This window comes from Gossypium arboreum, chromosome 6 (assembly GCF_025698485.1).
Source record: "Gossypium arboreum isolate Shixiya-1 chromosome 6, ASM2569848v2, whole genome shotgun sequence".
NCBI classification, from domain to species: domain Eukaryota; kingdom Viridiplantae; phylum Streptophyta; class Magnoliopsida; order Malvales; family Malvaceae; genus Gossypium; species Gossypium arboreum.
In genome coordinates, this window is record NC_069075.1 from 118,161,861 (window position 1) to 118,185,317 (window position 23,457).

At 33.9% G+C, this 23,457-nt stretch overlaps 1 protein-coding gene across 5 annotated transcripts; it reads right to left on the minus strand.

Annotated features, from left to right (window-relative positions):
* Positions 1 to 109: 109 nt before the first annotated feature.
* On the minus strand, positions 110 to 11,476 carry LOC108483118 (endoribonuclease Dicer homolog 3a). Of its 5 annotated transcripts, none has more exons than XM_053029532.1 (26): positions 11,251 to 11,476; positions 10,671 to 10,813; positions 10,405 to 10,585; positions 10,193 to 10,306; positions 9,671 to 9,805; positions 9,459 to 9,528; positions 9,115 to 9,179; positions 8,885 to 9,016; positions 8,623 to 8,775; positions 8,156 to 8,285; positions 7,921 to 8,026; positions 7,652 to 7,844; positions 7,412 to 7,572; positions 7,057 to 7,281; positions 6,686 to 6,951; positions 5,857 to 6,128; positions 5,179 to 5,705; positions 5,002 to 5,096; positions 4,097 to 4,323; positions 3,799 to 4,008; positions 2,716 to 3,180; positions 2,174 to 2,446; positions 1,668 to 1,994; positions 1,127 to 1,292; positions 635 to 746; positions 110 to 526 (listed from the first exon to the last, which is right to left on the minus strand). In XM_053029532.1, the coding sequence occupies exons 2-26, from the start codon at positions 10,748 to 10,750 to the stop codon at positions 316 to 318; spliced, it is 4,896 nt and encodes a 1,631-aa protein (XP_052885492.1). In that variant the 5' UTR covers positions 10,751 to 10,813; positions 11,251 to 11,476; the 3' UTR covers positions 110 to 315. The 5 variants fall into 5 exon arrangements, with proteins under 5 accessions (XP_052885492.1, XP_052885491.1, XP_017641828.1 ...); XM_053029531.1 differs by lacking the exon at positions 11,251 to 11,476 and adding an exon at positions 10,947 to 11,242; XM_017786339.2 differs by having other exon boundaries at positions 10,671 to 11,310.
* Positions 11,477 to 23,457: the final 11,981 nt, after the last annotated feature.

The window sequence follows — 23,457 nt, forward strand, 5'->3', positions numbered from 1 at the left end:
TACAAACAATCTTCTATAAATATGAATTAAAGAGGTAATTTGCAGAAAAGACATTCCCTTTGGAAATCTACAACTGAAATATAACAGTAACATTGACAAAAAGATCAAATTCAGAAATAACTGCAGATTTATTAACATGGCTTGTTGGTAGATTATGGACAATATATACATACATGATATATGGTTGATATTTTGTTACGAGCCCTCAGTCATCGCTTACAATTTTAAACCAAGAGTCAAAAGTTAATAATTGGGCAGTGACAATATTGCAGATCACCTTTAATGAACACCATTGATGGTCAACTGCTAGTAGACTTATAAGGTTTCCTCAATGATGAGCTTCCCGCGCTGTTCAAGCTCATAAAGCATAAACAGTGCTGCTGAGTCTGAAGAACTTTTTTTGTCAGCTTTTGCATCTCCAGTGCATTCAATAATGTCGTATCCTGGGACATTCAGGATGATTTTCGACACAAAGCTGATAAACCCTTTTTTCCTCTCAGGACCTTCACCAATTTCCATGGGAGCACTACAAAGGAAAGTAATAGTGAGGCTTCGAAACACTGAAAATGTACTAGCAGATCAAGAAATGAAACTTCAGCAGATGAAGTATTTGCAAGAGATGAAAGAGAGATGCCTTGATTTGTGTTCTGTTGCTTTGATACTAGGCATAGGCCACAGCAGTTTCTTGCAAAGCTCAAAAAGAGTGGTCCTCGGCCCTCCTTTCTTCGTTTTTACCGTTACAATAACTAGAAATCAAAGAGAGGAAAATGTCAAGGACATGTTTGCATAAAGCAGAAAAAAAAAACACAATCTGATTTTAATTCCTAACATGATGGAACCAATAAGATATTCACGTTTAAAGCCAATTTATTTACCATACATGCACCCTACACTAATAAATTGGTATTTTTTAGACAAAGACATCATCTAACTATCCAAAAACAAGGGAACTAGATGAATATACTCATTTACTACAAGAACATAACAAATAACAAGTTTAACTGTGGATGATATTTTACATGTTTTCCTATTTCTAGTACCAGGCCTTGGTTCGGTATATGGTACCATTGAACTCATTCAGTTGGCTCATTAAACTGCAGTCAATATCCTCCAACAATTTACATACCTGGGGTGGCAGGCGTAGCACTGCATGCTTTCTTTGATTCATCAAGCAACTGAATTTCGGCTCTCCTTTGCATCTTAGGGATTGTTGGTTCTAACGAGTCATCATCCATGGTTTGACTTGAATCCACATAGTCATGTTTCCTTTTCTTCCGGGAGATTCCTCTGTTCTGTTCACAAAGAGTATCAGGACCATTGCAAATGTTAGCTCAAACAATCAGTTCTCAACATGTAGTGATGGATTTATGACTATATGCCTAAATGACTAAAGCCTAAACCGAACATGACTACATATCTAAAAGACCGAGGCCTAAAGGGAATCAAACAAATCAACAAATCCACCTAAAGAAACAAAGACTAGACACACATATGATCACCAATTGTAAGCATAAATGTAGAACCTTAATATTATATTATATGAAATGAAAGAAACTTCTAATTGGTCAAAGGAAGGCAGGGAGTGAAGAATAATTGTGAAGTTAAATGGCTGATGTGACCAGACTCACTCCTTTCTCATGTCCTGACAAACTTTTATGAATGCATACCTCAAGGTGCTTCAACAGACAAGAAGCGGCTTTTCCTTTTGCTACTTTTCTACTTCTATCAAACCCCTCTCCTACCAACAAATCATGATCTAGCTGCAATAGAAGCTCGGCGTGCACCACTTCCCCCTTATTTATACATTTTTCCTTAATAAAATATCCAAGAGAGTCGCATAATTCATTCAGTTCCCGGAATGGAGGCAGCTCAAGCTTATCTGGGGTTACAATTGGAGACAACAACGGTTCAACAATTCTCCAGACTTTTCCAAGATTCAGGTTTGTATCAATCAGAATTGCCCCAACAATACTTTCAACCAGGTCTCCAAGAGCCTGTAGCAAAGAAAGTGGAGATTATATGTCGTCAAGATCCCTGAATCCCATGGCCAATAATCGCCTCAATTCAATGAGCCATATGGTATACATGGAAAGTGCATCGAAGACAGTAATGGAATACAATAGAACCATATAAAAGACCTCTAATTATGCACCATAAAAAAGATTAATAATACCTTGGGACCTTTTATGCTGGGATCCAATCTGGTGGTGTTATCAGATTCAGTGAAGGACTGCACATATTCACTTATTTGGTTTGATAGTAAAGTTGAACAATGTTGAAGATGCTTATGAAGGTCATGGCGCACGGCAACTTGAGCAAAATTTGCATTATTAACCGAAGCAGAGCGCAGGTCAGTCAACTCACCCGGATCTATATCAGTGTGATGGTTGTAGAGATACTGGGTGATCAGCAAATCCAACACAGAATCACCAAGAAATTCAAGCCTCTGTAGAAAATTTTCAATACATAAAAAGGTGAGCTCACATGGGATCTATTGACCTAAGCAGCTGTTTACAGTTGTATTTATATTATTCAGAATTAGTATTAAAACTATTTTATTCCAATTCATGGAGAAAAAGGAACAAAAGATTAACATCAATATCCTATTCACAATGTATGCGCTTTTCCTTCTTGGACTCTAAATCACTTAAACTTTCTGAGAGAAAGAAGGAAAAATAAAGAACTCGAATATATATAGAGAACCTCCATAACTACCTGGTAACAGTAGGACTCATGCACAGATTCATGTGTCAATGCCTCCTGCAAGAAAAACTTGAAAGAAAAATTGTAGCCAACTTTTGACTCTATCATGTGGATTTTGTAATTGGGGACATAAGTTCTTAAGGATGCCTGATTAATGACTTCAGCTACCACCGAGGGATCAACTTCGGCATCAATCCCGAGCCACTTCATCACATGAAGGGCAGCAACAAGTCCACCACTTAAGTAGTATACTCCTATGAGAGCTTCAACACAATCTGATATGGTTTTTGAACAGAACCATCGGTGGCCTCTATCACAGGATTTACCAACCTTAACTTTCGGGTCTTCTGTCTGAAATTTTTTATCTAAAGGAACTTCTAGAGAGTCCACACCACACTTGCAAGGAACAGGGCGAAGCACTCGTTGTCCTGGAGCTACCCAACGACGGGGATCAAAAGCACTGTCCCTAATGTATCCCTGTAATATAAAAAAATAAAACCAAAGTAACAATCAAAAGTTCGTAATACTTGTATATTTGCCAAAACTGGCATAAATAATAAGAAGTTGAGCAGAATGGGCAGCTTCTGTGCCTAAATTATAGACTCCAGTTTTCAATAATGCAAGAATTGGAAAGGACAAAAGAGAAGTCCATGCGTTGCTGCTGCTTCTTATTTAAACCAGCTTATTAAACACAACCTGAAAACACTATGTAACTCAATAAAGTAAAAATACCAAAGTTGCCTGCTTTTGAGCACAAAGGATCACAATATATTATTATAAATCCTTCAATATAGTACAAACATTAAATAATTTTGCGAAGCAACAAGTGTCATGTTCTCTGTTAAGCTAGAACAATAATATTCCACTAGCAAACATATCATTCGTAGCCAGAAACCATCTCTTTTAAAATTATACAATTAGAGGAGGCAGATTATACAGGAGATACACAGAGATATTGGTGCACAATGAACAAAAAGAATGATTATATCCTATTAACAAGCATAAACAGTTGCCTCAAAGAATATATATCCATCAAAAATGGATCTCAGCGACTCAGCCTACGCAAGGATTCTAGCCAATATAAGGAAATATCACCTGTATTTTGTGGTCAGTTCCCAACTTATGCAGGGTTGAATTACAAACTGCCAACGAACGCCTGGCAGATAATTGTCCCTCATGTTTGTTGGGATATCTAAGAAAGAGGTGGCAGCTAACAGCATACTTCAGAACTGAATCCCCAAGCAATTCCAGCCTTTCCATTGAAAAACTTTCACAGCATCTAAGTGTTGTTAGTGCTTCCAGGATCTATTAGTTTAAAAAGATACCAAATTATTGTTAAAGTAATGAATTGTTTCAGAAACAGATGAGTTTAGAGGAGATTTAGAGAACAAACCATTGAGCTTGGAATATCAATGTTGCTAGAACAAAAGTTTATCTCTTCTCTGAGTTGGTTGGCCAACATTAAGGACTCCAGCCGATGCATCAATGATGGCAGTAAGTACAATGATTTTAGAACACTCACTGGGACATCAAGGACAAGTAAAAGCTCAGGGGGCATGTGGACATGAAACCGAGGCTTTTCATTAACCACGCCAGCTTGTGATGCCTTAGCTGATACACCTGCTCAGAAATTGGAAAAATATTTAGAAGTCACATGGACATAAGGTACATAGTGTTATTTCAGGTTTAAGACTTTATTTAAGTAGCTAGAAATTGAAAATCAAAACCACATTAAGTGGTAATCAAGAACTTCTACTTTTGTTGGATTGGAGGTAGAACAATGGGTGAAAGCACCTGAGAGGTCCCTCAATTATAGGGACCTCATCAAATTAGTTCCTTTACTATTAAATGGATCAATTTAGTCCTACTATTAAAATGAATCAAATAAGCCCAAATTTTAACATATGTAACAATTTCTGTTTAAAAAATGACATGATTTTCTTTTTTCATTCGCAGTTTTACTCCAAACAAAATAATTCTTTTGAAGAACCGTAAAGCTTTAAAAATGTTAACTCTGTTAAATAGTAAATGACAAATGACAATTTTTTAAACAGTAAATGTTAACACTGTTAAAATTTGGGCTTATTTGATTCATTTTAATAGTAGGACTAAATTGATCCATTTAATAGTAAAGGAACTAATTTGACGAGGTCCCTATAATTGAGGGACCTGTAAGATACTTTCACCTAGAAAAATGTCTTGGGAATAACGAACTGGATAAAATGATCACAGAACTACAAGATGGGGGCATTGCATCTACATAATCCCTAATTGTAATTAGCTAAAACATTTACAAACCTTCATCATTAAAATTCACAAGCAAGTTGTGCGGGTTATGGCTCTGCTTTAACAGCATCAAAGGCTGTCCTGGATGTTTCAGCACAATATTGTACCTGATCAAAGCCAACGTTGTAATTTGAACCACTTTGTGATGCAGAAATACATAAAAACTAGCTGGAAATTCCTATCACTTACTTTTTGTAGAAGTATTCATAGAAGTTAGCAAACTCTGATGAGACCGTATCAACAGTTTCAGCGAAAGAACTTTCAGCAGTTTTATCACTCACAGCTTCAATGATGCAGTAGATTCTTCCAGTGTGAATAGCCAATACTACCGTATTTCTAAGACTATTAGCATCAACTGAACTGTTAGCAAAGCGGATTATATTGGTTTCTTTGCAGTCTGTCACAGGTGAACCAGTACTGTTCAATGATGGATTGCTTCCACCATCATCAGATTGCTCAGTGCCTAACAAAGAATTTTTATTTAAAAATTCTGCAGCTAATGTGCAAGCTGTTATCCCTGGCCAGTGTATTCTCAATTCATCAGTTGAATTATCCTCGAGGGGCAAAAGCAAATACATGCGGGATGGACTCCACAATGAGCTTGATTTATCCCGAAGTAGAAATTCTCTTGGTGCTCCAGATGATTTAGATCCAACAAATAACTTACCAAACAAGCCATTAAAGAAAAATTCCTGAAAGCGCTTCGCTTTCATCATCTATAGTGAAGAAAATAAAAACAAAACAAAGAGAAGAGAAGAGAAGAGAAGAGAAGAGCATGAGATTGAGATTGAGATTGAGATTGAAATTGAAATTAAGGACTTCATGTAGGAAAAAAGAACAATTATACAACATTAGGTTTATTTATACCTGTTCTGCATTCAAATGCACTTGCCCACAGGAAGAAACACTGGCCTTAACCATCTTACCAATCAAGAAAAGATCCATTTCAGTATTCCCCACATCATCCGCAAGCTTTGATTCAATTAGAAGAACAAATCCAGAATAAACCACAGTAATGATATTGCATTTGAAGTCAAATTTATAGGCAAAGAAAACAGCATCATCAGATTTTTCTCCCCAGCTTCCACATAATGCCTGTATGCAACTTGTTCCATGAAGCTCCTTCCGTTTTGTAGTTCCTTTGTACCACAAAAAAAGAAAGAAGGAAAAACAGAAATATGAAACCATTTTTTATTTTCTGCAAGACTAAAAAATGCAAACAATGATGCTAGATAGAAAGACAAGCAAAGACATAACTAATATCCCAAACAAAAATTCACACCCCAAAAATGCTGGCCAAATTCTGTGCCAGTAATGCAAGTAACATAGCATCACTATGTCCATAAAGCAAAACCAAATCTTCGTGCTCGCTGCTAGCCATAACTTGAGAAGCACATGCTTGGAAATTAAAATGTAGTCTATTGTTAATATTTTCATTTTTTTTATTGCTACCACGAACCTGAATGGTAATGATGCAAGTAGCAAGGCACACTATTTTGCAGATGATGACCAGGAGCACAAGAAAGAAAGTACTATACATTTAGTAAATAATACGGTTCAAGTTTGAACTCAGGTCAACAATACTTATCAAAAACCACGAAGAGGGATGTTGTAAAATCTTCTAACACACTCACACCAGAGTTGCAAAATCAATCATTAAACAAGAATTTCATACTTAGAAAGATTATGCATATACCTGCACCTGCACCTGAATCTTTTCCTTTAGAAACACAAGCATTTTCTGAAGGCTCTTCAATGGATGGAGTGAGATGATCATCCAAGGCACCCATTTGATGAAGCTGCTTACATGCTTCTAAGCATACAAGCTGCTTTGCTAAATGAGAATTCCTAGATGGTGGACCAACTATTGTTTGAACGGCTGCATTAACAGGTAATGTTAATTTACACTTATATAATCCTTCAGAAGACATGAACTGGAAATTTGGCTTTGGTGTGTAATACCTACATTGAACAGAGGACAAAATGTGCATTAATATGTCATCAACAAACTCCCACACATAGTGAAATTGAAGATGAAACAACAGAATATAACAAGAAACAGCATACTTATCACCGGGGAGCTTCCCACAATATTTATGGATGAGGCTAACAGCAGAATCTGTAGTAACTGAAGCTCCAGTAGCATCCACAATAAAAACATTTGTTTCTTCAAATGTATGATCTTTAAGAAGGCATGGATCAGAATCGGGATCTCTTTTAATTGCCAAATTTGTCATTGAATACTCACTTCTGATTATATCATATAGTTGATTTCTTTGTTTCATATTTCCCCTGTCAACACATCAGTTAGACTCTATGCCATTATATCATAAATAGAGGCACCCATGACGAAATATCTTCAGACAGACAAAAGTACTACAGGCAAACAACAAATGCATGCTACAGAAGAACACAGTTCTACCTCTCAAGCATCATAATGAATTCAGAATTGTTCTGCCTAGCTCTTCCTCGAGATTGTACATAACTCCGGACTGTCTTTGGCAGGTCGAAACGTATCACATAACAGCAATTTGGTACATGAATTCCCTCCTCAACCACATCAGTAGTAAACAATAGATTCACCTACACGAAGCTTTTAATCATTGACTATAAAATATCCAAATTTCAGCGCTTATAAGCTATTACATAGAAGATGAGATACCTTCCCAGATCGAAATGACTCCAAGGTTTCCTTTTGTATTTTTGGTGCCAGGGAATCAACAGATGTATTACTTCCAGTCATATATGAAACCATGAAATGTGATAAACAGCTTACTTTTTTTGCAAATCTTTCAATTACTTTAGCAGTAATAATTCTTTCAACAAAAATCAGGCACAATACTTGTCTAGTTTTTCTGCAACAACAGAAATAAGACTTAAGTCAACACTGTCAGTATATTCCAAACACTAACCACTGAAGTTTCCTATTACCCAAATGATTGGAACAGTTGAAGTAGTTCATGCAGTTTTGGAGAAATATAGCCAAGATCTACTGCCTTTAAATAGTCAAATCCAGAATTCAGAAAATTTTTATCACCTGAAGAGGTGAGAAGCGAACAATATTAGTGACAGACAAATGTATCTTTAGATATGTAAACTTAAACATCTAGAAAACACGGTTTAAACCAGATAAAAGAACTACAATAAAAGGTACATCACATCATACCGAGGGGAAGAGACTCCCCAATTCTACATTGGACTTCCTCAAGGAAATTTTTATACTGCAACACACTTTCTCTATATGCTTTAGATTCCTCTGTGGTGTCAAGGATGTTCTCTAGACAAATGTTAACAGCCTATGAAAGAAGTAACATAAAGCACATCACATCAGGAGCAAACAGGAAGGCATAGCAGAAAGAAACAACATAAAGCCCAGCGAAACCTTATTTTTTATTTAAACTATGGTGATTGTATAAAGTACAGGGTTTTTGTCAAACTTTACTCAGTTAATTGGTTTTTAATGTAACTATTAGAGTTAAATTAGATAACAAATGCATCCAAGTAAATAATAGAAATCAAAAGATGTGGATGTTATAAGAGTAGCTTGAATTTTATATGGCATGTAAAAACGAGATGAACACACTTTTCCTCTTAAAGATCATTACTCTAATTGAAATTTACATCACATCATACCTCATAAGCACATATGAGACCAAGATTATCAAGGCAATGCAGAACCTTAGCATGGTCATTTGATAATCGCTTCCGTAGATTCTTAAGTTTATCATCCATGTCTTTATGAGAAGTTTGCAGTGAGCTTTGCAAATTTGACAATGACTCATCTGTCTGCCCAGAATAAAATAAAATAAAATAAAAGGCCTTCAACAACTCTATATGAAAAGAGTAAATTACACATTCCCACACATATGAATCACACATGAAAGTCCGTGGATACCTTTAACCAAGAGGCTTCTACCTTTGCTTTCAAATCCAAGCTAGAAAATTGTGCTGGATCAAAAAATCTACAACTTTCTTTAGCAGAAGGAACACACGCTTCCATCTCCGTCCTGTCTTCAATAGTGTATATCTGCAGCAGCACATATTCAAGATATTGTTCATATCAACATATGGTTTTTCCAGCAAATCAATCATATAGGTAACCAGAAAAACTAAATAAAAAGATACCAAGGAATCCAAAACACATTCAAGTTCTGACATTTGACCGTCGCAATTATTGCTGGACAACACACCTACAGAAAGTTGAGTCAAAAGCATAAGAACTACTGTATATATGCAACAAAATATGCTTGTGGGGCAAAAAAAGGTGAAGTATTTCTGCAACATCAAGGAGCTTCAAGATCATTTTCTTTAAAAAACTGATCCTTAATGGTTAAAACAACCATACTTTTAGATCTCTTCTGTAGTAGGAACAAAGCTTGAGCAAAATGGGGATATAAACAACTAGATAAACCTTATGAATAGGAAACACTTAAATATCATATGAAAAAACACTAATACAAATACCTTACCTTTGCTAACTACAGGTGATGCTGTCATTCCAAAAATCTTTGGCTTGTTATTAGATTTGTGATAAAATTCCTACACCAAAATATAGAACACAACAACATTTCATTTTTAATCAGAAAAAAGGACCACATAATTTAAATAGCCATCAAAATTCTTAGTGTCAAAAAACAAAAAGTCATCAAGATTCTTGCAAAAAGATTTCAGGATTACTGACCTTCATTATTTTGGCATATGGATGGTTGCCAGTAGCACGATGGCACTCGTCTATTATCATTAAGGACACCATATCCAGACTCAAGAATGCCTTCCTTAAGGCATCCAATAGAATTTGGGGTGTCATAACCAGAACCTACAAGATCAATGATAAAGATGTACATATCAAGATCAATGATAAAGATATACATATCAGTAACAAGTTGATCTAAAGGGCCTAGAAGCAGAAGAAAAAAAGTATGTCCCATGCTTTGCTACCCATTTACAAAGTATAGTGCCTTCAAAGAATATCAATGAATAATGCCTACAAGGTGCCCTTCAAAGATAAGTAAACACCAAATGCCAACTTTACTAGAAGTGCATTGAAAAACATTAGTACGAATTACGAAAAATTAAGGCAGAGGATTCTCAAAGTGAGAGTACTAGAACCAAATGGAATTTTTAAGCCAACTCAACATTTATAAGAGTCAGTGCATTAGCTTAAAAAGTAGCCTTATCAAAGCTAGATAATAAGCAAACTTACATCATGCTCCTTTGTTTCTTTCTCCCAACAATCCAAGGTCCATTCATCAACCCCCTTAGCTCCATAATACTGTTCAACTTCCAAACCAGTATGATCTTTTATATATTCAAATTGCTGCAAATACAAATATATGTATATACACACAATGTCAATGTTTAACTACAATTACCTCACCAGGAGGAATTCAAACTTTCGAGTATCAAAAAGCAAACCTGATTGACTAGATGAACAGTGGGAGCCAAGAAAATAATCAATTTTTTACTTTCAGTAGACTCGATAGCTTGACCAAAATCCTTTATGAGCATCACAGCTATCATTGTCTTCCCTACACCTGTATCCAACACTGCTATTATGTTTCTTCTCTTTGCCACCTCATATACCTGCAATTGATACCTGCAAAACACAAAAATAAAATCAAAAACTCAGAACGACACAAATAACAACCACACTCAAAAACGAAAAAGAGAAAAGGGCAAACCCTCTGGGGTTAAAGTCCTTAGGTTTTGAAGATGAAGAAGGGTCTTCTTCCTTAGCAGTTTCATTGTCGCCTAGAACCATCCAATCAGGTGGGTCTGAGTTCGCCTCACTGAAACTTCGTTTTAGAGGCTCACCCTGTTCCTCCTTTGGAGAATGCATGTAGATTGTGAGATTGTAATAAGAGTAAAAAGACTAAACCTTTACCGAATGGGACTGATAAGTATTAAAAAAAAAAAAAAGAGAGTGAAAACACAAAATATGTGAAACCCTAACGTACGAATAGTTTGGTTAAGATAACCGGAGAAAATTAGGGTGTTGAATGGGACTTCAGCAAAGACATGGATTATATAAAAATTAAAATGTACTGTTCGGGGAATTTTCTAATTAACTCATTTTGGCTATTTTTATGGAGAAAAAGGAAGAACCCTGCCCCCAACACCGAACGGTTTACAATGAAAGCTCGGGACGCAATTAACTAGCCAACTACCAGAAGCTATAAGAACACTGAGTCGCTAAAGGCACTTAATGTATGATACAAGTATAAAATGAAATTTTGGGGATGGGGTTTTGTTAGATTTTACTTAAACTCGTTGAAACTCGAAAACAGTAGCAGTGCTGAGTCTGCAGAGAGAAACAGGTTGAAACTATCAGATGATTTGGACCCAAGCTGTTTTGGTTAACGCGCGTTAGGGGGAGTGTGCAATGACAGCCCAATGATGATTTGGACCCAAGCGGTTTGGTTAACGAGCGTTATGGGGAATGTGCAATGACAGTCCAATGTTTATCGGACACGCAATGCAAACCTCCCTCTTTTAGTGGACATGTAATGCGCGTTGAGGGGGTCTGGCTTATGAGCGCAAACGATAACAGTTCGACAGTTGACGAAGTTCATACTTGTGTTATGTTGCATATTGTGATTTTGCAACATTTTTTAACATATTCTTTTTTTAATAAATTATTCTTATTTAATAATTAAGTTATATACTCGAAGTGATAATTTGAGGGAGTTGAGGTTACACTTAAGTAAAGTGTGGTCTCGCTTCTTGGAGTGAGCCCTTCTCCCGCGATTACTTATGTGGTAAGCTTAAAAATTTGGAAATATTAATGAGAGTAAATATATGCAAGGTTAAAAAGGTCCAACTGATCCAAACATTTTGCATCACTATATTGTAGGAGCACAATCTTAATAGGTTTGGATTTGTACCCCTTGCGCACAAGAGAAAGTATTAATTTAGTCATTTAATAATCACTTAGTTGGTTCACATATATAAAAATATTCCACTCTTGATATCTAACAAATGTAGGATAAAGGTTTCTATTTTCCTCAACATAATTCACAAGTAGCTTATTTTGAGTATCAATTTCTCACAAGTGGCTTACTTTGAGTATTAATTTCCCATTCATCACTCAACCATTTTGAGTATATGATATATTGTTGTAAAGATCTCATGGAGTAGAATATAAAACTATAGTTTTATAATTCAAATCTCCATATTTACTAATCAATAATATGCCTCAAAGCTTCTAAGATATCCATTTTTTCTAATATTTAATGGCGTCGTGACGATATTCTTTTCATAAATACATCTATAATAACATCAAACCACTATAATATCATGATTGAACTTCCAATTATTTATGAGCTAGCGAAAAAACCATTTAAACATATAAAATGTAGACTAAAATAACATGTAATTAAGTTTTGATTTTTCGTCTATTAATTACATTGTTATTAAGTCATAGAGTCAAACCACTATAATTACAAAAGCTATATTTAAAAACTTTTTTCCAATGAGCTTGCGATTTAACAAAACAAATGACCTATGCTTTCATTCCACTTTTATAAATTGTATATTGTCATTAACTTTTGAATTATGATTTTACCATCTATAAGTGAATTTATATTTCAAATATGTTAGTTATTCATACATAGTCTTTCACTTATTCAAGATTAAGGTAAGTACACAATAAACATTACAAGTGAATTAATTCATATTGGGTCTAGTTGAATGTATTGTCAATTTATAGAATCGCATCTATGTCAGTATCTTGGGAATCAATCTTACTCTGATAACTAAGACAAGCTATCTCTCCAAGTAAACTTCTAGACAACATAATAATTCTAACATAAACATTTGCTCCCAATAATTTCATGGGCTATGAACTTAATTTATACTACCTAACTAAATGTATCATATTTTGCATTTTCATTCCGTTTACATGATTAGAGTTTTGATAAACGAAACTGCAAAGTTATCTCCAAATATAATGTTGACAACAATTACTATTTCACCAACAACCACCTTTCTAGCACTATGATACTTGTGATCAATCTATTTTTTCTATGATGTTTGTTTCCTTAGAATTAGTCATTGTCACACTTTTATTGCAATACAATGTGATAGTAAAGTTATTTTAGACCTGTCCATGAGTCGGGTCGATTTAAAAAGTGAGAGGGTTTGAGCAAAAGTATATATTTGAAAAATGAGTTTGGAAAAAAAAAAAGCCCCGTTTAGAAAATGGCCTGGACCTCGGGTAAGGTTTATTGGCCTAGGCCCGACCCAAACTTGCAAAAAGAAAAAAAATTGTTGTTTTCTCACTATTTTGTTGTCATTTCACTATTATGTTACTATTATTTTATTGTTATTGTTCAGATATTGTATAACTCTTATTTTATTATTAATTTTGCTACTATTTTAAAGGCATCTGCTTATTAAGTTGCACATATGTTAGTGTTATTTAAGTATAAAGATTTTTTTAAAAAATTTTATTTTCAATTTGTTGGGGAACATTTATTTTAATGTTTTTAGTGTTTTTGATGTATTATATTTAAAAAACTATATAAAAAATAACATGGGTGGGTCAAACTAGGCCCGAGTTTTAGCATTTTTATTCGAGCTGGATATAAGTAAAATTTTAGGCTCATTTTTCGAACTGAATCTAATTCGAACTTATCAAACAAATCTAAATTTTTTTAAGGCCCAATCTGACTTATAAATAAGACTATGACGCATTGCCAAAGACAAATACATTGATTTCCTCAAATCCTTGAACATTTAGAATTCAAAATTTGCATATCACATTAGTGTTGGATCACTTCCACAATGCATTAACATTTTTTTGGTGAATGACAATAACAAGGCAAAATCTGAACAATAAACGCGACTAGCACGACTCGAACTCAGACCTCACCTAGGACGATGAACGCCCTAACCATCAGGTCATCACGTAAGTACAAAATGCATTAACATTTAATCCCTCAATATTTAGTCGTCAACTTTGTTAACACCATCTTACAACTCCTCCTCCCACTAAGTAAGATTAAAGAAAATATAGAAAAAAATTTGAATTTAATTCAGGTAATTTGTAATTTTTTTTTGTTTTACTTTCAAAATCATGTTATCCTAATTTTCTCTCATTTCTTTTGTCCAATTTGGATGAGTTGTATTTTATTATGTAGCAAAAAAAAAAAACATTTTCATTCAAAGGCATATTCAAAGTCAAAGGCAAGACCTTAGCACCAAGATAACAAGGTTATATTGGAATTTTAGACCCCTTAAAAATTAGCAATTTAATTTAACTCTTTTAGCATAAAATTTTAAAGTTTCACCTCAATAATTTATATTTTTATCTTGAGCCCCCAATTAAAAATTTTAGGCTTCACACTTGCTTTTATCCTATCTTCTGCATATATTTTTTCTCTCTCTCTTTTAAATAGTAAAGCACCACCAAATATATAACCTTCACAAGGGTGAATCCTAAAATAATAGTAGGAAATTATATTTTGGTCTGTTTAGAAAACAAATAATTAAATTTAAATTTAAATTTAAAAAAATTAGTTTTACCCAAAGTATTTATATATATTTCAATTTTACTAAGTCAAAATGTTTGACCCCGTTCATGTCCCTTCATTATAGTACTTCACTATTTTTTTTTAAATTCTCAAGATTCTATATTATCCTTTTTAAGATATATGTCTATTTATTTTATGAAATTTAATAAAAAAATGAAAATACTCAAATTTTCATATGCTATAACTTTGCCTCCAAAGGTCGAAGAATGTATTCGGCGTTTTATGAGGGAAGTCACTCCTTATAATAGCAGGCTTCTTCGTTAGGGAGTTTCTATTGATCCAACATGTTTTTGGTGTCAACAAGAGGACGAGGATATAAGCATGCTCTTTTTCACTGAACATATGCTAGGGATGTTTGTATGTTGATTGGAATTGATAGCTATTCTCTTTCAGTTATAGAGTTTATTACTATGGTTCTCATGGAGCATCAAGTCGCACGTTGAGAGAGAATACTTTGTACTATATGAAGGACATGGCTTCACAGAAATTACATACTTTGGAAAAGCAAACACAGACAGCAAAGTACATAGACCAACATGTGAATGGATATCTCCATAGTTGGCTGGCAACTCGCGTCGTTCATAAGGCTAGGGGTTTCCCCCAACAGTCGACCATAAGTGCCAATGGTAGATAGGGTACACCACCTTTGGGTAAGATTAAATGTAATATAGATGGGGTTGTTTTTATGAACAATGAGATTGTTGGCTGGATGGCCATTGTGAGAAGTGATTCGAGTCACTTCGTATGCTGCATAATCGAGTTTAAGTCAGGTATTCTGGACCCTTTTATGACTGAAGTTATTACTGCTTGTGAGGCCTTTCATGGCTTCATTCTTAGCATGTGAAGAATGTCATTCTGGAAATTGATAATCATTGTCTTTGGGATACCTATGTGGCATCCTATCAGCCTTTGTGGTGTACTCTGAATGAATCACCTTTGTGGTATACTCTGTATATATAACCTTTGTGGCATACTCTATATATATGGCCTTTGTGGTATACTCTGTATGGTTTGCCTTGGTGGCATATTCTAAAACAAGGACTTATGGTATGTATAGTTCATCGTTTGTTTGCCTTTAATGTGTTCTCTGAAGTCCGCCAGAATAGTGAACACGAGATTCTGTATGAATGTTTGTATGTCGTGCTCTATTAGGCCTATGTGGCATGAACTTTCAAGAATTTCTAGTAAAATTTGAATTTGAATGTCTGTCATTATTGTAAGATATGAGTAAATTTTTTTAGTTCTATAATAAGTAAACTTAAGATGAGGTATTGATATGATCTAGGTTATGAGTGACTAAGTCTTAAGAGTTTCTATGAAAAAGAGACATGTATCTGTATGTTAAGAAGGGTATTCATTATGATGATCTGTAAATATGAAAAGTGAGGGGTATTGTATCTTCTTCAAGAATTATTCTGAATCTGAGTTAATGTTATCTTGAATTATGGGATTTTGATATATCACGACATGTAATTCATCAGAGTAGTCTATGTAGTTATTGATCAGTATGGATATGAGTGGTATTGAATCAAGGTATGCCTGAGTATGAATTTATGGTATTATATTCTGCGCAAGTATTCGCCAAACATATAAGTATCCGCCCATGATAAATGTCCATGAGCAACTGTTTGATATAAGAGTATTAGTTAAGGCAAAGATTATTGGAAGTGGTTTCTAAGGGTATGTATTGTTAAGAAATTATTATTGGACAAGAGATTTATGAAACGTTTGGAAGGATTCCTCAATTAGATAAATAAGGAAAATGGAGTATGATAATAGCAGGATAGCTGAAGTTTAATAGAATAGTATTCTGTGGAGGTATCCATTGAAATAAATGATGTAGAATAATTGGCACCCTATAATTTATACAAGATTGCAAAGAATCCATTAATGTATTGTTATAATGAGCTCACTAAGTACTCATGTACTTACAAGATTTGTTATTGCTTTTCAGGTATCTGAGAGGAGACGTTGCCTGGAGGGACAACGCTAGGGGTACGTCAAGGTGCTGGCAGGTGAGCTATAATGGATACAATGGATATGTAGTGTAGTCTAGGAATACACCCTTTGAGTCTATAATAAATAAACTTCCATTTTGTAAGGATTTGAATTAATTCAGTTGTAATAAGATTATTTTAAGTTATTTCCTTTGTCTTCATACAATAAGTTTCTAATTAAAGTGTAAAATAACATGTTTAAAGAAATGTGAAATTTTAAACTGTTTTCGTTATTGATTAAGTTTTGGTGTAGTAACATTCGAAATCCAAACCCGGTGAATCGGGTTGGGTTTGGGGCATTACAAGTTCAATCCAGTTCATACATGCTATAAAGCTCATTATATAATTGCAACATTTTATATAATTGAATCTTGGCTTTATATGAGCTTACGAAAGCTCTTTCGATAAACCAAGGTTAGTTAAGGACTAAAATGCAACAATTTCAAAATCATTGGGTTGACATCACAACATTGGAGGTCCATGGTTGCGATGTCACTCTCTGTCAATTTCTTTCGGGACGTTAAAGGTTTGATGTTGCAACATCACCTACTATTTCCATAACATCTTTGAATATAAAATCACAACAACTCTATAATATGAACATTAACATATTTATATTCTTTTAAACCTTATGCTTCTTACATACATACATATATATATATATATATATATATATATATATATATATCATATACAACATTGTACCATATATCAAACTAACCATTATATCCAAAACACCAAATCGATAACTTACTACTTAAAACCGACTCAATCCTAGGTACATGCCACATATTGAACCATAAAAAAACTATACAAACTTTACTGAGTCGAGAGTTGTGGTTTGGATGTTGGATCACTCCTTGAGTCTTCGAGATCTACTAATACCTGCGTACAAAATAAACAAACGTGTACTGAATGATAAAGCTCAACGGTACTTTCATGATTCAAATTAATAATATGATCAACATAGCATGTTAGGCTTACAATAAAATCATGAACTAGTTTTCAACAATATCAATTTTCAATTCATGTCACATGTATCCAAAATGCATACCTTATGTCAATTGATAAATTCATATTAGTATTAGCATACCAAGTTTTCTATCATTGCAACAGTTCAATTATATACCAATGCATATCACTAAGTCATTTTATTTTCATATTTCCTTCTCGAATCTTTTGATTCATTTCATTTTCATATCGACCCTCAGGGCTTGTATAATCGGTTTGCATGATCTTTTACGTACTGTCAATTATCACATTTCATATGCATACAAAGTATTCTATTTTTCAAATGACATTTCATATCAACCATCATTTCAGTTTCATGTTTTATAACCTTGATTAACCGAACACAGACTTAGAACAAATATACAAATCATCCAACCATCACACTAATTTGGCACCCAGTGCCTCATCGGAACGCACGAAGTATAATTTACACTAACAACTTATTGGTATATCTGAAGTAAAACGTGAGCCCAACACTCATTAGAACATCCTAAGTAATATGCACTAATCACTCATCGGTATATAATAGAAGTAGAACTCGTACACAATCTAATCCAATGGCATACCATGTAACGGCCCAATTTTTGGGAATTCTGTGAATGTTGGCAAAATTTCACGCTTTAATTTTGTCATTTGTGAGTGAAATTATGAAATAGGACCTATGTGAAAATGTTTGAAAATGCTATAGGCTAAATTGAAGTGACCAAATAAATAGGAGTGCAAAATAGGAGGATTTGCATGACAAACCTCCCATTTTACATGAAGTGGCCAGCCATCATGTTGTTGTAGACAAAATGTGCACTTGATATCCATAATTTATGGTACAAATTGATATAATTTGATAATAGGTTAGGTAAATGTTCCATGATAATGGGTTAGGTAAATGTTTCATGATAATGGGTTAGGCAAATGTTTCATGATAAAAATTTCATGTCTTTTGTATTAAAGAATTAAATGGATGAAATATGAAGTTTTATTAAAAGAAAAAAGGGTGAAAAGAACAAAGTTTTGTCCATCTTTGTTCATCATAGCTGAAAGTTAGAGAAGAGAAAGGAGAGGAGAAAGCTCTTAAGTATTCGGTCATTAGGAGGAGGAAAATTGAAGGTAAGTTCTTGGTACCTTGCTTCTATTTTGAGGTTCATGAGTTCTTCTTGATTCTACCTTAACTTTTGAAGTATATTTTGATTTTTGGTTGTGTTGTGAGCATTTTGTCATGAATTAAAATAAAGGAAATGGTTGTTGTTTCATGTTCTTTTGATGAAAAATGGAAGATATGTGAAGTTGAGCCAAATAAATGAGCATGCATGTGCCTTAGATGCTAAAGGGAAAAATCGGCTAACATGTTGTGCTTTAAAATGATGAAATGGAGATTATGCTTAAGTAAAAATCATAGATATGTGATGATTGATTGGTGATATACATGTTTAAATAACATGCATGCAAGATAGGTGTATGAAAGAGTGATTTGGTAATAAATCTGCTTGGGACAGCAGCAGTAACGTGACTTTGGAAAATCACCATAAATTGTGGGAGATGAATTAGAAGCTAAATAAATTATGTAATTAAAGCTTATTGAGTCTAGTTTCAAATGGAATAAACAAGAACATATTTTGAATTCTGTACAATGAGAAATTTGATTCGTAATGAAGAGTGGTCAGATTAGTCAAACAGTGAAACATGAGAAACTTTAAGAAAAATCTGGTATTGATTGGCCAAACCAAAAATACTGAAAATTTTATAGATAGAAGATATATGAGTCTATTTTCAGGGAAAATTAACAGCACTTTATTTGGAGTTTCGTAGCTCCAGTTATAAATGATTTAGTGACTGTTGCTCAGGAAGACAGCTTGTAGTGAAATTATGATTATGTGGTAAACATTGACAAAAATTTGTTAATGAGTTGCTTATTGATTTCTTATAAGCTTACTATGATCTGTAGGTGTGGTTGGCCGAATATTGTAAGGGGTTAATCGTAGTTCATATTTGAATAGTTAGATTAACGTGTTAGTAATCCAATTGTAGGCGTTCGTGTGTGGATCTCATCAAGATATCGTCGCAAGCAGTGTGTAACTAACACCCTCTTTCTTAGTCTGGATCGGCAAAAGTCGAAAAGCCGAAATGCCGAAAATCGGTATTTTGTAGATTTGCGAGTGTGCGAATGCTCGTGAGGTAAAACGATTAATGTTTTTGGTAAGCTGCAAAATTTGGATTGCAAAATGCATGATTTCTGTGCCCTTGATATTTTGGGCTTAATGGGCCAAAATTGGAATGATGGGCCAACGGGCCCAATTTGGTAAGAACCCTCGGTACGTGATTCTGTTAGTACGTGAAAAGTAGGAATATGCATGAAAAACCCTAAAATAGATAAATTACTGAAATACCTTTAAAAGTGGAAAATTTACAGTTTTACCCCTAGTAGATAAATTATCGAAATACCCCTAGGGTTAAATTGACCTAAATGCATGTTTGATTGTTGTTATTTCTTGCATGCCATATTGTTATTATCGATGCATGGGATTGGGATATTATCGAGAAGTCTTGAAAGTGGCTTGTCCACGTCTTGGAGGCTTTGCCTCAATTCTTTGATAAGCTGAGTGACAAGGTCGCAAGCTGTGGAGTGTTAAATTTGGGTGGGTTGAGCTATCCCACATGAAGTGTATGGCTGGTACGGGTGGAGTGTAGTGGTTGGTGGGTTGAGTAGTCTCCCCAAATGGGCTTGCATATGTTTCTTGATGTTGCATGTATTTTGAAATGGGCCTATGGGCCATCTTGTTATCTGAATAAGGGCTAAGGCCCGTTTATTGTAATCTGAAAGGGCTCTAGCCCAGTACCACTGTTACCTAAATGGGCTTAGGCCCAATGGGCTTGAGCTGACTTGGGCTTTGAATGGGTTTTCCTTACACAGTGAGTTTCCCCAAACTCACCCCTTTTATTTTCATCCACGCAGAAATTCCCAACCATAGTGGGCTTGGAGTGTGAGGGAATTTGAGTGGCCACCCGCTCGAAAGTTTGATTTTCTTCGGTGAACTGGACATCCTTTTATTTACGTTTGAAGTTTTGGGTTTTTAAATGTAATAAGGCCGCTTAATTATTTTTAATGGTTTTTAATATGTATTACTAAGATAGGTATTACTTATTTTAATTGTTGAAATTGGATAGCTTTAGGGCGCGTTTTCAAAAACAACAGTTGATTTCAAAATAACACGACAACAAGCAAAGCTTCCGCAATGAAAGTAGTTTCCAAAATTAATCACTTTTCCTAAAAATGACTTAATCAAATCGGTTTCCTAGAAATATCCATGACGTTAAGGTGTGGCAATGGCGGTATGCATGTCTAGGATTGGATCCGAAGGGAGCTTGGTACTTAAGCAGTCCGATGGACTCACCACCTCTTTTCCGGTTTCCTACCTGGTGCACAGCTTCCATTCACTTTAACCTTTAATGAATTAATCTTTTGAACATCAAGTATGATTTTCTGGACTTAGAATGGAATTTTTTTTTTTACGTTTTTGATGTGGCATGCCGGATCCGGCCATAACTTCTGGGCCGGGTTTGGGGTGCTACATACCAACTATATCCAACTTTATCCGAGGAAGTTAATAGGATAACTAATGTTCCAATTGCATATTATAACCTGATTCACATATCATGATCTCATACCATCTCATCATCAATTCACATACATAACATTTATCATTTCATATCTTACTCGTTTCTACTATATTCAACTTAATCCAATTCTTGACATTTAATATCATAATGTATAAACCGAGTTAGGAAACAATAATATTCTTACCTTAATAAGTAGGTTTTCAACAACCACATGTATGTATATATGCATATGTATATGTATTAATGTATTGAACTCAAATTATAAAAGTACAAATCGCAATTTTTGTTATTTGTCCATGACTCTCGTCTTTCCCTTCTCTCGCAATGGCCCAATGTTGTCTTTAGCTATATCCGATAAGTCAATTATAAAAACAATATTAGTTTACATCCAATTTACATTCAAACACATAATTAAACATATTTTGTATTTTATTCAATTTAGTCCCTAATCCGGGATACTCATATTCTTCCAAATCTAACATTGGATTAAAATCCTATTTTGTATTCTTTCATTAAAGGCCTTATACTTTCTATCTATAACATAATTTCATGATAATTTTCAATTTATTCAATTTAGCCCCTAATGTTACAAAGTTATCTAACAAGTTTAACTTACTTTCTAATTTGGTCCTTATCATAATCTAAGCTTACTAACTACCAATTTTTCAAATCAAGCTCAAAATAATTAATTTTTAATGGAAACTTGCTAAATATTTAACAATTGAAGAAATTGATACATGAGTTATCTAAATCAAACTCCTATGATCATAAATCTATAAAAAAATTCAAGAATTAACATATTTCCATCCACTAATCTATACAGTTTAATTAACCTTTAATTAATCATGTTTAATTAAGGTATTGATATACTAATTTAATTATAAACTAAACTAAATGGAAAACACCATCATCTTCCACTAACTTATATTTAAATTTTGTTAAGTAACCATTTTGGTCCTTTGGGTAATTGCTATTTAGGTCCTCAAGCATTTTCTCAATTAAAACTCAACAGCGATTAGACTTTTACAATTTAGTTTCTGAACTTTAATTGACAGTTTTCTTGGTTAAATTACTTAACTAATCTTTACTATATTTTCATATTAACTCTGATAATATTTATATTTCATCCTTACAGACTCAGTTTATGGAAATAAGGTCTCGAAACCGCATTTTTGACACTGCCTAAAATCGGGTTGTAACAATAAAACCTCTAAAAAAGTATGTGTTGCCAAAGTTAATCTTTCAAAGAAATGAAATGAGAATGATAAAATATTTTACAATATGAACTTTGAGACTATGTACAAGACGAAAATGAGAAATAAAGAATTTGAAGCTTTTCTCTTGAATTGGATGCTTGGATATGTGTCTCTTATGTTTTCTAATGTTCTTGACTTGAGTTTACACACTCTAACTGATTTTGGACATTTGGAGCTGTTGGAGAGAGTTTTTAGCAGTTGAAAGAAATTATCTCACGCGTTTAGTGCAATCTATAGGATTAAATCTCAATACTTGGAAGATAGGTATAAAGACTTGGCTGAAAAATAGTCATTAGAAGACATGAGGTATTGAGACCTTATAGGCAAGTCTCGAGACTTGGGAGTAAGTCTCGATACTTTAGGTAGTAAGCCTCAAGACCATGCTACTCTTAAAAGGCCTATGGCTACTATTTTATAAGTCTCGATACTTGTAGTCCAAAGTCTCGAGACTTGACTGCTAGGTGTGGAGACTTGGCACATAATTCTCGATATTATATCTTTCTCAAAAGCTTTGTTACAGTTTGCTTGAAAGGTATCGAGAATTGGGAGACTAAGTCTCGATACTTGTCTTGAAAAATACTTTGAAAGGCTTAGAACAAAAGGTCTTGGAGATACTAAAAAACCTTTTATGAATTGTCTAAGTCATTTAAGACTATTGTTTGTAATACTTGAAAATAAATTTTAGATATTTAATTAAGGAATTTTAAAATTTATTTTATTATATTAAAACATTTGAAATAAAAGCTAACATTAACTTTTTAAAGCTTTTAACTCAAGCTATTTAAAAAAAAAAAAAACTAAACAACCTCTTACAGTTGGAAAAGTGTATAGTAGGTTTTTGTCTATTCACAAGCTAGGAAAAGTCATATATTTCATTCAAAATGCTTCAATAATATTTTTGCTTGGATGAGGCCAAACTGAAGCAGACATCTCTTATTTTTCAAACATTAATCTTACCAATCAACCTTCATAAAATGACTTCTTCCATTTCCCTTCATACAATATTTTCAACTTTTCAACAAACACTTTTGAATATTCTATGTTTATGGTGTAATTATC

Excerpts from the sequence above, each read along its gene's own strand:
- LOC108483118 (XM_017786339.2), bottom strand. The coding sequence starts at position 10,828 with ATGCATTCTCCAAAGGAGGAACAGGGTGAGCCTCTAAAACGAAGTTTC. Across the intron at positions 8,286-8,622 it reads GTCTCATATGTGCTTATGAG|GCTGTTAACATTTGTCTAGA; the intron begins GTATGATGTGAT and ends CTTCTTTCATAG. Across the intron at positions 2,447-2,715 it reads ATGAGTCCTACTGTTACCAG|AGGCTTGAATTTCTTGGTGA; the intron begins GTAGTTATGGAG and ends AATTTTCTACAG.